The sequence below is a fragment of the Somniosus microcephalus genome, chromosome 3 (genome assembly GCF_052327205.1).
Source record: "Somniosus microcephalus isolate GS21.2 chromosome 3, FLI_Smic_1.0, whole genome shotgun sequence".
Classification (NCBI taxonomy): domain Eukaryota; kingdom Metazoa; phylum Chordata; class Chondrichthyes; order Squaliformes; family Somniosidae; genus Somniosus; species Somniosus microcephalus.
Window position 1 is genome coordinate 71,180,904 of NC_140989.1, and position 16,183 is coordinate 71,197,086.

The 16,183-nt window shown below is 49.8% G+C and overlaps 1 protein-coding gene across 12 annotated transcripts in view; it reads right to left on the bottom strand.

Annotated features, from left to right (window-relative positions):
* Positions 1-16,183, bottom strand: part of spata17 (spermatogenesis associated 17) — a 548,756-nt gene that overhangs the window by 502,840 nt on the left and 29,733 nt on the right. For 9 of the 12 annotated variants that reach the window (XM_085981083.1, XM_085981092.1, XM_085981099.1 and 6 more), the window contains one exon: positions 15,128-15,178. In XM_085981083.1, coding sequence (XP_085837209.1) covers positions 15,128-15,178 — 51 coding nt within the window. Of the gene's footprint in view, positions 1-15,127; positions 15,179-15,898; positions 16,086-16,183 lie in introns of all 12 variants that reach the window. The other 3 variants (XM_085981101.1, XM_085981086.1, XM_085981090.1) reach the window with 1 other exon arrangement.

The window sequence follows — 16,183 nt, forward strand, 5'->3', positions numbered from 1 at the left end:
CACCAAGGTGCAAGCCATCCAGCAGTTCCCCCGGCCTACCACCATCAAAGGCCTCCAGGAGTTCTTGGGGATGAGCAACTTTTACAACCGCTTCATTCCCGGAGCGGCCTCCCTCATGCGGCCCCTAGACGAAGCCTTCCGGGGTAAGAAAGACAGAATGGCGATCGAGTGGTCGGCGGACATGTTGACCGCTTTCGACTCGACCAAAAAGGCGCTCGCCGACGCCACCATGCTCGCTCACCTACAGCCCAATGCCAGGGTGGCCCTCACCACGGACGCCTCCGACCACACGGTCGGCGCCGTGTACGAACAGTGGGTCGACGGGGCCTGGCAACCACTGGCCTTTTTCAGCCGCCAACTGTGCCCCCCGGAGGCCAAATACAGCGCCTTTGACCGCGAGCTCCTTGCACTGTACCTGGCAGTCCGCCATTTTAGATTTCTTCTGGAGGGCCGCCCCTTCACCGCGTTTGTCAACCACAAACCCCTGACATTCGCGATGGCGAAATCTGCGGACCCGTGGTCAGCCAGGCAACAACGCCAGCTCGCCGCAGTGTCCGAATTCACCACGGACATCCGGCACGTCTCCGGTCGAGACAACGTGGTGGCAGACTGCCTATCCCGCCCCGCCGTCCACCTGGCAGTGGACTATGCTCAACTGGCAGCGGAGCAACGCACCGACCCCGATCTGCTCTCCGCGCCCACAACCCTCCCAGGGCTGCGACTGACCAACGTCGCTTGCGGCCCGTCCGCCGTCACAGTCAAATGCGACACCTCCTTGGCACAACCCCGCCCCGTAGTCCTGGCGAAAACGGGTGTTCGACATCATCCACGGCCTCTCACACCCCGGCACCCGCGCGTCCATTAGACTTGTGGCCAACCGATTTGTCTGGCGCGGCCTGCGCAAAGATGTGCGCGTCTGGTCCAGATCCTGCATAGCTTGCCAGCGTGCCAAAATCCACCAGCACGTCAAAGCCCCACTCGAGGAGTTCACCGTGCCAGAAAGAAGGTTCGACCACGTCCACATCGACCTCGTCGGCCCCCTGCCGCCATCACAAGGTCACACGCACCTGCTGACAATCGTGGACCATACCACCCGCTGGCCCGAGGCCATTCCACGGACGTCCACCACCACCGCCGACATCGCGAGGGCATTCATCGGTACCTGGGTCGCTCGGTTCGGCGTCCCCTCCGACATGACGTCGGATAGAGGCCCGCAGTTCACCTCTGATCTGTGGGCCGCCATCGCCCGAAACCTCGGGGTGGCCATTCATTGCACCACGGCTTACCACCCCCAAGCCAACGGGCTGTGCGAGCGATTCCACAGGTCCATGAAGGCGTCCCTCCGCGCCAACCTCGAGGACAAGGCTTGGATCGACCGCCTCCCGCGGGTGCTACTCGGCCTACGCTCCACGGTCAAGGAAGACCTGCAAGCCTCGGCGGCGGAACTCGTGTACGGCCAGCCGCTGCGCGTACCCGGAGAGTTCCTGCCCACCGCCACGACCCCCTGGTCGGCTGGCCAGCAACGCCGCGCTTTCGCCAACCGAGCACAACAGTTCGCTCCGGTACCCACCGGCCAGCACGGCGAACCAGCAACCCGCGTACCACCTAGCCTGCACATGGCCAAATTTGTTTTCGTGCGCCATGACGCCCACCGAGGACCTCTACGGCCCCCATACGACGGACCCTACAAGGTACTCCAGACGGGGAACAAGTTCTTCCTCCTCGAAGTGGGCGGCAGAACTGACAAGGTGTTGGTCGGCCGGCTCAAGCTGGCGCACCTAGAGCCCGACGAACCCGTTCAAGTGGGCCAACCCCCACTGCGGGGCAGACCGCCTAAGAGCCCGACGCGTCCAACCGCCCCGCTCCCGACACCAACCGCCAAGAGCCGCTCCGGCCGTGCTATCAAGCCGCCACGCCGGTTTGTACACTCCCTACTAGCGGATTCTTGGGGGAGCTGTGTGGCGTACCGATCACAGAAAGGACACAATCCGCTTTCCGGTCCGTAGACTATAAATCAGGCGTCATGCCTTTAAGGAGGATCACACCTTTAAGAAACTCGATCTGCAACATAGTTAAGCCCAGAGCGGGGGAGGAGCAGTCGAAGCTGTGCACTGATGAAAGGCAGTCGTACTTTGCGTAGTCTCTGACTCAATTTTGTGTTCAGCATGCAGCCTCAACAATTAAACCTTTTCTGTTGAACCTCTCCGAGTTCAGTATTTTTTGCTAGGAGTACGTAGACTCCTACAGGGGTAGCATTGCTGGTAAAAGAAGGGATTAACACAATTGTAAGGAAGGATATTAGCTCTGATGATGTGGAATCTGCGCTGGTGAGCTAATTTCCTGCCTGCCCGGCAGCAGCATGAGACCATGGTGACTTTAACCGCCAGGCTTTCTTACCATGCCACAAAAAATGTGACACCAAGCCATATCAGGAGCAATTAGGGCAGGTGACCAAAAGCTTGGTCAAAGAAGAGACTCACTTCCTGCAGTGCAACTAAACCCGATTCCCACTTTCCCAGTGCTGCTAATATGAAGTCATTAACTCCAACTGATATGTCTTGCATACCATCTCGCTGTGTATGTAAAGGAATATATATATAAAATAAAGGCCACTTATTTATGTTTTTGCAGAATAATGAACAATTTCACAATTCAATTCACGAGGCACTGGTAAAAATCCCAAAATAACACGTAATACAAATAGAATTTGACTTATTCAGTCATCATAAATTGGTGCTTCTGATGTTACATCTTGCGTGGTATAACACGCCATTCAAATAATAGTGCATCCTTTGACTCTGAGATGTCACTCTCATATACATTATTTTGCAATTAGCGTGCGTTCATCACAAACTAGGCATCATGGTTGAATACAAATGTAAAACAATCTTTAAAAAAAAGAGCCAATCAATGTTCTGTGGGGTACCACAGGGATCAGTGCTGGGGCTTCAACTATTTACAATCTATATTAATGACTTGGATGAAGGGACCAAGTGTACTGTAGCCAAATTTGCTGATGATACAAAGATAGGTGGGTTAGCAAGTTGTGAGGAAGACACAAAGAGGCTGCAAAGGGATATAGATAGGTTAAGTGAGTGGGCAAACATTTGGCAGATAGAGTATAAATGTGGGAAAATGTGAGGTTATCCACTTTGGAAGGAAGAATGAAAAAGCAAATTATTATTTAAATGGAGCAAGACTACAAAATGCTGCGGTACAAAGGGATCTGGGGGTCCTTGTACATGAATCACAAAAACTTAGCATGCAGGTACAGCAAGTAATTAGGAAGGCTAATGGAATGTTAGCCTTTATTGCAAGGGGTATGGAGTATAAAAGTAGGGAAGTTTTGATGCAACTTTACAGGGTGCTGGTGAGACCGCACCTGGAATACTGAGTACAGTTGTGGTCTCCATATTTAAGGAAGGATATACTTGTATTGGAGGCAGTACAGAGAAGGTTCACTAGGTTGATTCCTGGGATGAAGGGTTGTCTTATGATGAAAGGTTGAGCAGGTTGGGCCTATACTCATTGGAGTTTAGAAGAATGAGAGGTGATCTTATTGAAACATATAAGATTCTGAGGGGGGTTGACAGGGTGATATACCTATCAATTCCTCCAATAAAAGGCGAAGAGTTACGAAGGTGACTAAAGGTTTTTATTGACTAAATAACAGAGCCCACTCTCGTGGGTGATCCGATCCAAGCAGGAGGAATACCAGTCAGTCGCTCACCTTTATACCTGGCCTGGTGGGTGGAGCCAAGGCGGAGTCGGCGGTGGTCATCCCAGGTATAGCAGTGTGGCAAGAGGCGACCTCGTACCGTGATACAATAGTGGTCAGTGATACAGTTATAACGAACAGTGGTGAACAGTGCTAACTACTAACAGTGATACGATAGTGAACGTGGTTTACCACATTCACCCCTTGTTTAGAATTAAGTCCGGCGGGGTGAAGTGTACTACCAATTCTGGTAGGTCAGTCTGTCCGGAGGCTTCGTAAGCCTCTCCGATCGCCGCAGCGGTGGTGTTGCCTTATCCGGTGCTGGTGCCTTATCCGGTGTTGATGCTGGTGTTTGCGTGGTCGGCGAGGGCTCGTGGGGTTCCGGCATGCCGTCTACCTGGGCTGGGGTTGGGGGGGGTGGTGGCGGTGTTTCCGGATCGGCTGAGGGTGCGAGGTCTCGTAGGGAGACAGTGTCCTCCCGCCCGTCTGGGTACGCCACGTAGGCGTACTGGGGGTTGGCGTGCAGGAGGTTCACCCTCTCGACCAGGGGGTCCGTTTTATGGGCCCTCACGTGTTTCCGCAGCCAGACCGGCCCCGGGGCGGTCAGCCAGGTTGGTAGAGTGGTTCCCGTAGTCGACTTCCTGGGGAAAACGAACATTCGTTCATGGGGGGTGGTGTTAGTGGCCGTGCAAAGTAATGACCGGATGGAGTGCAGCGCTGTCGGGAGGACTTCTTGCCAGCGGGAGGTTGGGAGGCCCTTAGACTTTAAGGCTAAGAGGACGGCCTTCCATACCGTCGCGTTCTCTCTTTCCACCTGACCGTTACCTCTGGGGTTGTAGCTGGTGGTCCTGCTTGCTGCAATACCTCTCTCTAGGAGGAATTGCCGGAGTTCCTCGCTCATGAAGGAGGAGCCCCGGTCGCTGTGTATATAGTTCGGGAACCCGAACAAGGCGAAGAGGGCATTCAGGCACTTGATGACCGTGCTACTGGTCATGTCGGGGCAGGGGAAGGCAAAGGGGAAACGGGAGTACTCATCAACGATGTTGAGGAAGTACACATTACGGTCAGAGGACGGGAGGGGCCCCTTAAAGTCGATGCTCAGGCGCTCGAAGGGGCGGGTGGCCTTGATCAGGCTTGCTCGGTCCGGCCTATAGAAGTGCGGTTTGCACTCCGCACAGGTCTGGCAGTTCCTGGTCATGGTCCTGACCTCCTCGATGGAGTAGGTCAGGTTGCGGGCCTTAATGAAATGGTAGAGTCTGGTGACTCCGGGGTGGCAGAGCTGGTCGTGGAGGGTCTGAAGCCTATCGATATGCGCGCTGGCGCATGTCATTCGTGAAAGGGCATCAGGGGATTCGTTCAGCTTGCCTGGCCGGTACAAGATCTCATAATCGTAGGTGGAGAGCTCGATTCTCCATCTCAAAATCTTGTCATTCTTGATTTTGCCCTTCAGCTTGTTATTAAACATGAAAGCCACCGAACGCTGGTCGGTGAGGAGGGTAAATCGTTTGCCTGCCAGGTAGTGCCTCCAGCGCCGTACTGCCTCCACGATCGCCTGGGCCTCTTTCTCGACCGACGAATGTCGGATCTCGGGGCCCTGTAGGGTCCTTGAGAAGAAGGCCACTGGCCTCCCCTCCTGGTTTAGGGTGGCGGCTAAGGCGAAGTCGGATGCGTCGCTCTCCACCTGGAAGGGGATGGACTCGTCCACTGCGTGCATCGTGGCCTTGGCTATGTCTCCCTTAATGAGGGAGAAGGCCGCGCACGCCTCCTCCGTGAGGGGGAAGGAAGTGGCTTTCAGGAGGGGTCTGGCTTTGTCCGCGTAATTGGGTACCCATTGGGCATAGTAGGCGAAAAGCCCCAGGGTTCTCCTAAGTGCTTTAGGGCAGTGGGGGAGGGGTAGCTCCATGAGGGGGCGCATTCTTTCTGGGTCGGGGCCGATGATTCCGTTCTCCACTACGCAGCCGAGGATGGCAAGGCGTGTGGTGTTAAACACGCATTTCTCCTTATTGTAGGTGAGGTTCAGCCGTTGGGCCGTACGGAGGAATTTCTCCAGATTCGCGTCATGTTCCTGCCGGTCGCGGCCGCAGATAGTGACGTTATCTAGGTAGGGGAATGTAGCCTGCAGTTCGTTCTGGTCAACCATCTGGTCCATCTCCCTTTGGAAGACCGAGACCCCATTAGTGACACCGAAGGGGACCCTAAGGAAGTGGTATAGGCGCCCATTCGCCTCGAAGGCGGTATACTGGCGGTCCTCAGGGTGGATAGGGAGTTGGTGGTAGGCCGACTTCAGGTCGATGGTCGAGAATACTTTATACTGTGCAATCTGATTGACCATGTCAGATATGCGGGGGAGGGGGTATGCGTCCAGCTGGGTATATCTGTTTATGGTCTGGCTGTAGTCGATGACCAGGCGGTTTTTATCGCCGGTCTTTACGACTACGACCTGGGCACGCCAGGGGCTGCTGCTCCCCTCGATAATGCCCTCTTTCAGGAGGCGCCGCACCTCAGAGCTAATGAAGGCTCTGTCCCCGGCGCTATACCGCCTGCTCTTGGTAGCGACGGGTTTGCAGTCAGGGGTAAGGTTAGCAAACAGAGAGGGTGGCGGGACCTTGAGGGTGGAGAGGCTGCAGGTGTTACGCGGTGGGCGGTTTAACGTTTGCTGGTTGTTGACTGTGAGTGGGGGGAGGGGTCCACCGTATGCTAGGGTTACGCTTTGGAGGTGGGATTGGAAGTCCAGCCCTAGTAGGACGGCAGCGCAGAGATGGGGGAGGACGAGGAGTTTAAAGTTTTTATACTCCGTGCCCTTAACCGACAGGGTCACGACACAGTAGCCGCTGATGTCCGTGGCGTGGGACCTCGATGCCATCGAGATTCGGCTGCGCGTTGGTAGGACAGAGAGGGAGTAGTGGCTCACCGTGTCTGGGTGGATGAAGCTCTCCGTGCTTCCGCTGTCGAACAGGCAGGTCGTGGCGTGGCCGTTCACTTTGATGTCCATCATTGACTTGGACAGATGGTGCGGGCGGGCTTGGTCCAGGGTGACGGAAGCTAGTGTGTAGCTGAGCGAGTCGTTGTCATCTGCGGGCGAGGCGGTCGGGCGTGGTGAGTAAAATGGCGTCTCCCACGAGGTAGGGCAAAATGACGGAGAAGATGGCTGCCCCCGTAGCTCACATGAGGCACTATTGGGGTCGGTTGCCTTAATCAAAGATGGCCGCCCCCATGACTCATGTGTGGGGATGCTGGCCTCAGTTGCCCTAAACAAAGATGGCCACCCCCATGACTCATGTGTGGGGATGCTGGCCTCAGTTGCCCTAAACGAAGATGGCCGCCCCCATAGTTCGCATGCGGCACTGCTGGCCTCTGAGGATCCGCTCCTGCAGGCCTTGGAGAAGTGGCCTTTCTTCAGGCAGGTTCTGCATGTGGAGTTCTTGGCTGGGCAGCGCGACCTCGGGTGCTTCTCCTGGCCACAAAAAAAACAGCCGGCGGCCCGATCGCGGATGCCCGATGTCGGGGCCGGTGCCGGGGGTGGCGGGGCCGGTCGGGTCCGGGACGCCGACGCAGAGGTAGGTCCCGGGGGCGGCGCTGGGAAGGGTGCTGTGGTAGGGGTCGGGCCCGAGTCCCAGGGTCGTGAGCAGTACCTGGTGAATGCTTCCTGATCTTGGTGGGCCACTTCCAGGGAGATAGCGAGGGCTTCAGCTTTTTCCATGCTGAGGTCTTTAGCTTCCAGCAGTCTTTGCCGTGAGTACTCGGACCGTAGGCCTTTCAGGAATGCGTCGCGGATATTATCTTCAGTATTTTCGGCTGCCGACACCGATTTAAAGTCACAGTTCCTGGCGAGTGCATATAGCGCCTGTGAGAATTCGGCTACTGATTCTCCTGGCTGTTGCGGCCGTGATCTTAGGAGGTGCCTAGCGTACATGTAGTTTACCGGGGTCCGGTACTTCTGTTTCAGCAGGTTGATGGCGGTCTCGTAGGTAGTCATGTCCTCGATGAGAGTGTATACTCTCGGGCTCAGTTGCGCCTGCAGGACACTTAGTTTGGATGCCTGAGGGACGCTGGATTCTCTCAGGTATGATTCGAAGCAGACCAGCCAGTGTTTAAAGTCTGCGGCTGAGTTTGCTGCTCGTGGGTTCAGGTCCAGGTACGGCGGTCTGAGGGCTCGCAGCCAAGCTGGCTGGTGTGGCTGTGCTCCTGGGAGCTGCGCTGGTGGCTCCTCCGCCGGTTGTGACTCGTTGTCGGACATCATTAAATTTAGTCAATAAAATTGATATACCTATCAATTCCTCCAATAAAAGGCGAAGAGTTACGAAGGTGACTAAAGGTTTTTATTGACTAAATAACAGAGCCCACTCTCGTGGGTGATCCGATCCAAGCAGGAGGAATACCAGTCAGTCGCTCACCTTTATACCTGGCCTGGTGGGTGGAGCCAAGGCGGAGTCGGCGGTGGTCATCCCAGGTATAGCAGTGTGGCAAGAGGCGACCTCGTACCGTGATACAATAGTGGTCAGTGATACAGTTATAACGAACAGTGGTGAACAGTGCTAACTACTAACAGTGATACGATAGTGAACGTGGTTTACCACACAGGGTGAATGCTGAGAGGATGTTTCCCCTAGTGGGGGTATCTATAACTAGGAGGCATAGTTTCAGAATAAGGGGTTGCCCATTTAAGACGGAGATGAGAAGGAATTTCTTCTCTCAGAGGGTCGTGAATCTTTGAAATTCTCTACCCCAGAGAGCTGTGAAGGCTGGGTCACAATATATTCAAGGCGGAGATTGACAGGCATTTGAACTATAAGGGAGTCAAGGGGTATGGGGAGAGAGCGGGAAAGTGGTGTTGAGGACAAGATTGGATCAGCCATGATCTTATTGAATGGTGGAGCAGGCTTGAGGGGCCGATTGGCCAACTCCTGCTCCTGTTTCTTATATTATGTTCTGGAGTGTGAAATTTACAAGCACTTACAACTACATTCTGACCTCAGCATCTTATCAGCATCTACAGCTACCCTACATAAAGCACTGGCTTTAAAGGCACAGGGGGCTTAATTGGATAGTCCCACAAAACGGGCACAGATGCGTTGATTGAAATGTAGGCAGCATGATAACTTTATGCTGCCTGTTCATTATAATGATTTCTGCATGTAGCCAGCGTGAACCGCTGCATGCATCAGCAGGGGGCCAAAAATTGTAACTTCCTTGCACCACTTCAAGCTAGGCTGCACTGCTTAAAGCTAGCCTACACTTCTTAAAGCAGAGGTGCATTGTGGCTGGAGCAGGTGCTGGGAGCCGTGCAGGAAGTGAATCTGTCCTGGGAAAGTGTGAGGAATGGCACAACATGGGAAAGAGCGGGTCCAGGGGTTTTAGACGCTGCACTGGAGGTCTTAATTGAGGAGGTGGAAAGGAGGAGAGATGTCCTGTATTTGCAGGGCCAGAAGGCACATGGTCAAAAGGCAGTGGGAGCAGATAGTCATGGAGGTCAATGCCAGGAGTCAAGCCCCAAGGACCTGGATACAGTGCTGCAAGAAGTTCAATGACCACACGAGTGGTCAAGGTCAGTTAATGCATCTTCAAATGCCATACCCTACCAACTGCACCACCAGCCTCAGCCACTGCTCAATTCACCACACCCCCATAACTCACCGAGCAACAATCTCTATCAATCAGGACTCATACCCAACATTCATATGCTTCATCTCACCCTCACACACTTAGTACTGTTGAAAGCCTCACACCCACATCTTACAGCTTGCACACACTGCCAACTATTCAACAGGACAGTCACATCACCCAAACAGATTGCATGACACTCACTGACACACTTTCCTCCCTCTTGTAGGACAAGAGTTAGCAGGAGCTAACCTGAGGGGGAGAGGTTCGCCTATGGAGGAGATGGTGCTGGCCATTATTGGAATGGCCATTGCTGAGGCCGTGGCCAGTGCTGGGGCTGAAACCATCGAAGATGACAGTATCCTCATACTTAATCCTCCTTCTTGTGTCCCACTTCCCCCTTAGCCCACAATCTCTTCTGATTTACAAGCTGGAGATGGTGCAAGGATGCACCTCTTACTTTCCCCTTCCACTCAACACAACCTTACTCTTGTGCCTTTTTCCTTTCAGATACCAAAGAGGTACAACCTGGCCAGGCAGTGGAGGAACACCAAGAAGAGAGTGATGATGAAGACACAGCACAGTCACTTGATTTCACATTCACAGCCACCAGCTCAGATATGGACACTGCGCGTATCTTAGAGGATACGCGCAGTATCTTAAAGCCTCCTTGAAAAAGTGCAACATCTCCACCGACACCCGAGAATCCCTGGCCCAAGACCGCACAAAGTGGAGAAGCATCCGGGAAGGCGCTGAACACCTCAAGTCTCTTTGCCGGGAGCAAGCGGAAGCCAAGCGCAAACAGCGGAAGGAGCGCACATCAACCCAAGCACCCCACCCACCCACCCTTTCAACCACTGTCTGCCCCACCTGTGACAGAGACTGTAGGTCCCGCATTGGACTCATCAATCACCTGAGAACTCATTTTTAGTGTGGAAGCAAGTCATCCTCGGTTCCGAGGGACTGCCTAAGAAGAAGAGATAATGCTAAGGTAGGATTTGAAATTGGCTTAACAGAACTGCTTGCGAAGATAACGGAAGGAAGTTTGGGGAAGTTAATGTAAACATTTGCTATGTAATAAAGGAGGTAGCACTCTGAAGCGAACAGGTTTCTAGTTGTGCCTCTTCAGATTAAAGAAGGAAATGGACAAAAGAGAGAAGACATGAATTCCACAGGAAGGAAACCCTGGGAAAATATAAACCGAGAAAGACATGTGGCCAAAATGTGTTACATCTTTAGGGTGGACTTTGTCTCGATTCTTGTGTCAAAGAACTAGAAATCCCATTGGATATTAAGGTGTTATGGGAACTTCTATAGGTCAAAAGGTCTTATCAATATCCAGGTTCAGGCCCACCCCTAAAAGTAGAATAAAAGTGATCTCCCAAAAACTTGTACTTACAGATGGAGAGAAAGAGAGAGAGAGAGAGAGAGAGAGGCTCTAGACAAAAGGAAGAGGAGAACTGCTCAAGTGTGTCAACCGTCTGTCCGATCGGATCGGTATCAGCTTCTTGTCACGGTCATATGTTTTTGCTGTATAACTAATGTGTTATATTCCGTCTTAAACTCTGATTAAATACAATATACCCACCATATTGGTTTGCACTCGAACCTGATTATTTAAAGTGACCAGAGATAGCCGTAACTTGGCTATTTCTAACAAGGAGGGCAGAATTAGAGGAGCGCAGATATCTCGGGGGGTTGTGGAGCTGAAAGAGATTACAGAAATAGGGAGGGGTGAGGCCATGGGGGGATTTGGAAACAAGGATGAGAATTTTGAAAATCAAGCCATCGCTTAACCGAGAGCTAATGTAGGTCAGCAAGCACAGGGGTGATGGGTGAACGGGACTTGGTGCGAATTAGGACACGGGCAGCCGAGTTTTGGATGACCTCAAGTTTACGTAGGGTAGAATGTGGGAGGCCAGCCAGGAGTGCGTTGGAATAGTCAAATCTAGAGGTAACAAAGGCATGGATGAGGGTTTCAGCAGTGGATGAGCGGAGGCAAAGGCGGAGACGGGCAAGCCAGGGAAGGCGCACTCCAGCTTTGTGCAGGGGGTCAACACTGCAAGAGAGGTTCTCTACCCACAGGGACCAGGTGGTCCTCCAGAAAGAATGATGTGCCACCAGTGTCGCCACCTGGTTCCAGGGCCCAAAGAAGCTTCATGACCTCAGACCAATGGTCAAGGTCAGCGAATCAAATGCCGTCTCCTATCAACTGCATCACTAGCCTCACGCACTGCTCAATGCATGACTCCCCCCAATCACTCATCTACCAACAATCTGTACCAATCATGAGGCACATCTCCCATTCCTAGTGTCACCTCACCCTCTTGGAGAGGGTGCAGGGGCATGGCCGAGCCCTTGGCCAACGGCAGGGCTGAAAGGATACAAGAGGCTATTATCCTCATACGTTATCCTCCTTCTCACATACACCTTTTGCTTTCCCGCCCTCCCCTCAGCACAACTGCACCCTTGTGCCTTCCTCATTTCACACACCCAAGAAATGCAGCTTGCCCAGCCAGTGGGTCAACAAGAGGAGGGAGAGGAGTGTGAAGAAGAACAATTAGAAGATGATTGATTTGACACACCCAGCCACCAACTCCTCAAGGTCAACCAGCAAGGCCATTTGCAGTGTCCCCCACTGAAAGTGTCTCCCGCATAGGAGACTGGTCAAGAAGGTAAGAGCCCATGGGATCCAGGGTGCCTTGGCACGTTGGATCCTAAACTGGCTGAGTGGCAGGAGGCAGAGGGTGATGGTCGAAGGTTGCTTTTGTGACTGGAAGCCTGTGTCCAGTGGGGTACCTCAGGGATCGGTGCTGGGTCCCTTGTTGTTTGTGATCTACATAAATGATTTGGATGAGAATGTAAAAGGTATGATCAGTAAGTTCGCAGATGACACGAAAATTGGTGGGGTGGTAAATTGCGAGGAGGAAGGCCTCAGGCTACAGGACGATATAAACGGATTGGTCAGATGGGCGGAAAAGTGGCAAATGGAATTTAACCCTGAAAAGTGCGAGGTGATGCATTTTGGACGGACAAATAAGGCAAGGGAATACACAATGAGTGGTAGGACCCTAGGAAGTACAGAGGATCAGAAGGACCTTGGTGTACATGTACATAGATCCCTGAAGGCAGCGGAACAGGTAGATAAGGTGGTTAAAAAGGCATATGGGATACTTGCCTTCATTAGCCGAGGCATAGAATATAAGAGCAGGGAGGTTATGATGGAGCTGTACAAAACGCTAGTAAGGCCACAGCTGGAGTACTGTGTGCAGTTCTAGTTGCCTCACTATAGGAAGGATGTGATTGCTTTGGAGAGGGTGCAGAGAAGATTCACCAGGATGTTACCTGGGATGGAGCGCCTCAGCTATGAAGAAAGACTAAACAGGCTGGGGTTGTTTTCCTTGGAGCAAAGAAGGCTGAGGGGGGACCTGATTGAGGTGTACAAAATGATGAGGGGCATAGATAGGGTAGATAAAGAGGAACTTTTCCCCTTAGTAGGGGGGTCAATAGCAAGGGGGCATAGATTCAAGGTAAGGGGCAGGAGGTTTAGAGGGGATTTGAGGAGGAACTTTTTCACCCAGAGGGTGGTTGGAGTCTGGAACTCACTGCCTGAAAGGGTGGTAGAGGCAGGAACCCTCACAACATTCAAGAAGCATTTGGATGAGCACTTGAAATGCCATTGCATACAAGGCTATGGACCAAATGCTGGAAAATGGGATGATTAGACAGGGCTTGATGGCCAGCGCGGACGCGGTGGGCCGAAGGGCCTCTTTCTGTGCTGTATAACTCTATGACTCTATGAAAGTCAGCGGCCTTCCTCCAGCCATGCTGCAGCCACTGGGGTAGCACTGCGTTACATCAGTAGGATAGGCAGAGGCACACACAAGGCAGTCACTAAGAGAATGCAGAAGGGTGAAGAATTGATTCCTTGATGTCATATTAGATGGATAAATATATAATGTTGGATTGGAAAGTTTGCTTTGTTATGGCTTTTATTTGAGCATTGTGGCCAAGAGGACACTGTGATGGTCAGTATCAGAGGGGAAATAAGGTGTGGGACTAATGTTGAAAGAGGAATTGGGGTTGTGGTCACTGGGACCGCAGGCGGATGATGCCATCCCGGATATCCCAGCCACAAAGGGGCTGTTTGGGATGTATCCTGACATCTGCTTCCTCCTCTTCTACTTCCTCCTCTTCCCTCTGCAAGTGGTTGCAGTAAATCTGAAATACCAGCATAAAATGCTGGAAATACTCAGCAGCTCAGGCAGCATCTCAATCAGAGGTGTCAACTCTGTTTCTCTCTCCACGGTTGTTGCCTGACCTGTTGAGTATTTGCAGCATTTTCTGTTTTCTCAGAGGCCTTGAAAGTGTCTAGCAGTACTCCCTACACAATTTTAAAAAATTATCTACTGCAGCAAGCCACTACTTCAATAAAATCAAAAATATCCAGTCCAAAAGCTTAAATGCAAACATAGCTGAAAAATATGTGTGCCCCTTTAAGAGGTGCCGACAGCGCCTCTGTCAGTCTCTTTGCACGCTAGGTTTCCCTGGCCTGATTATGACCCAGCGCTGAACGTTGCGCTAGGGTCAAAATTGGCTGTGGTGATGTTAAGTCGGCAATCCGCCATTTTTTTTTTGCAAGGCGCTAATACTCACCGGCAGCGCTACAGAGAAGACCAAAATGGAGGATGTCATCTTTCGGCATTTTTTTGCCAGTAAAGATAAGCCCCAGAATTTTTAGCTCAAAGACTTTACAGAAGATCAAATCAATGATTGTATCTTCCTGAATATGAAGTTGTTCTTCAATGTGCCCCTTTCAGATTATTTCAATTAATTGAACAAGTTTAGGTACACTGCTGTAGCTGTTTTACATATTCAAAGCTGCATTAAAAATAATTGAATTCAATGTCAGCTCCTGTAAAGTTGGTATTATTTATTAGCTTTCATCTTAGTTTTTAAGTTATTTTCTTTGCCTCTTTCTCCCAGTCAAAGAGGAAAGGAAAGCAACCTGTTTCCAGGTTTCTACCAATTATGCTCTTACGACAGACACCGATTGTACAGGAGAGTTATATAACATGACTTGTTTTCTGACTCTTTTTCTGTCCTACTCTAACTGCACTCCATGCTTAATCTCAGTCAGTTTAGATTACATCAAGGCCTCACCAATAAAGAAATGCATGTCAAACCTGCATTCTACCTTTCTGCTGTGCATTATGTTAGTACACTAATTTGTTGCTTAATAATCAAGATCCCTTGCATTTTATTTTACTTTTGATGCCAATCAGTGTGATCTGGGTTGATTTTTTCAAACCCATTTAAAATATTCCTTCACTGATAAGCTCCAGCTGTGCCATCTTTTAAAGCAAATATTAATGTTTTTGCCAATTTGGTTTTATCTAGTGGTCCATGTGATGACAATTAAGTGGTCTAATAATAAACAATATGTATTTTTCTAAAGTTGAACATTCACACCAATATCTGCTGTTTTTGATTCCCACAAGATGACATAATTGTGACAAAATATGGATTAATAGATATGTAGTATCCATAGTATTAAAGCTCAACAATGTACATTGTTAAAATTCTGCTACATTTTAAAGCCATTTTCTTAAGTAGAAATACACTTCGAGCAATTTATACAATAAATTGAATTCCTTTGTCCGAACTATATTAAGCAAAAGAATTTGGCACTTTTCCAGATGGATACTCGCTTTGCTTCTGATTTAGATTACCAAATACAGCATAAAAGCATATTTAGAGCACATTTTGATGCCATCATTTGTTGAATAATGAGGGAGATATATTTACCCTGACAGCCATTTCATTGTAGAAATTCATCTTTGTAATAAAATATGCTCTCTGTGAATTAAAGAAGATAGAACAGACTGTAGTTACAGAAAGATATAGCTCAAACTTGACATATAAAAGTTAAGAATCTTTATAAATAATACATAATAAGAAATGCAGTCACAGAGAAAAACTCCAATTGTACATTCAAAAGACAGCTATCGTTTTATGTATAATGCAAACTTAACCATTAAAACATACTATATTCAAATTACATGCTGTTGGAGATAAATTATCATGAAAAGATCTGCACTGAGTTTTATGATCAATGTTACTCTACTAAGACCAGAATTACAAAAGAAGAAATATCCACAAGTGCTGGTGGCAATCTGTATTGTAGAGTTTTAAACATAAGGTCTTTTAAAGTGTTTCACTGTAGCATAAAGGACATTTACATTTCACAATGTCTGGTTGAATTAAAATTTCAAAGAAACAATGCTTTTTACCATCCACCCTTCAAGAATATCTGTACCCAAGAATGAAAATTATGCCTTCTGACCATCTGTATAAAATACCATACACTTAGCCTCATGAGGGCAATTGCAGGTCCTATGAATTTCATATCATTTAATATAAATTATTAAAAATTTGCAACATTTAAACTGCTCAGCCCATGTTAACATATCATCTATTGAAATCAACAGGAAAATATTTGGATAGTATATGCGATTAAGAAACAGTTGTTTGCAGTATATATGTTAATTAAGAGTGCAGAAAATTTGTATTTTTGACCTGAATTAAGCATAATTCCTTCTTCCTCATTAGTCCTTGAAGTGACCCATGCAAATATTGTTGCCTCCTTGACACATATCACTTATTGCCAAATGTTCATTTTTAATGCATTTTTGCTAGTTTACTGAACTATCTGACATAGTTCTATATTCTGCTACAAAAGCAAAATACTGCAGATGCTGGAAATCTGAAATAAAAACAGAAAATGCTGGAAATACTCAGTAGGTCAGACAGCATCTGTGGAGAGAGAAACAGAGTTAACGTTTCAGGTCGCTGACCCTTCGT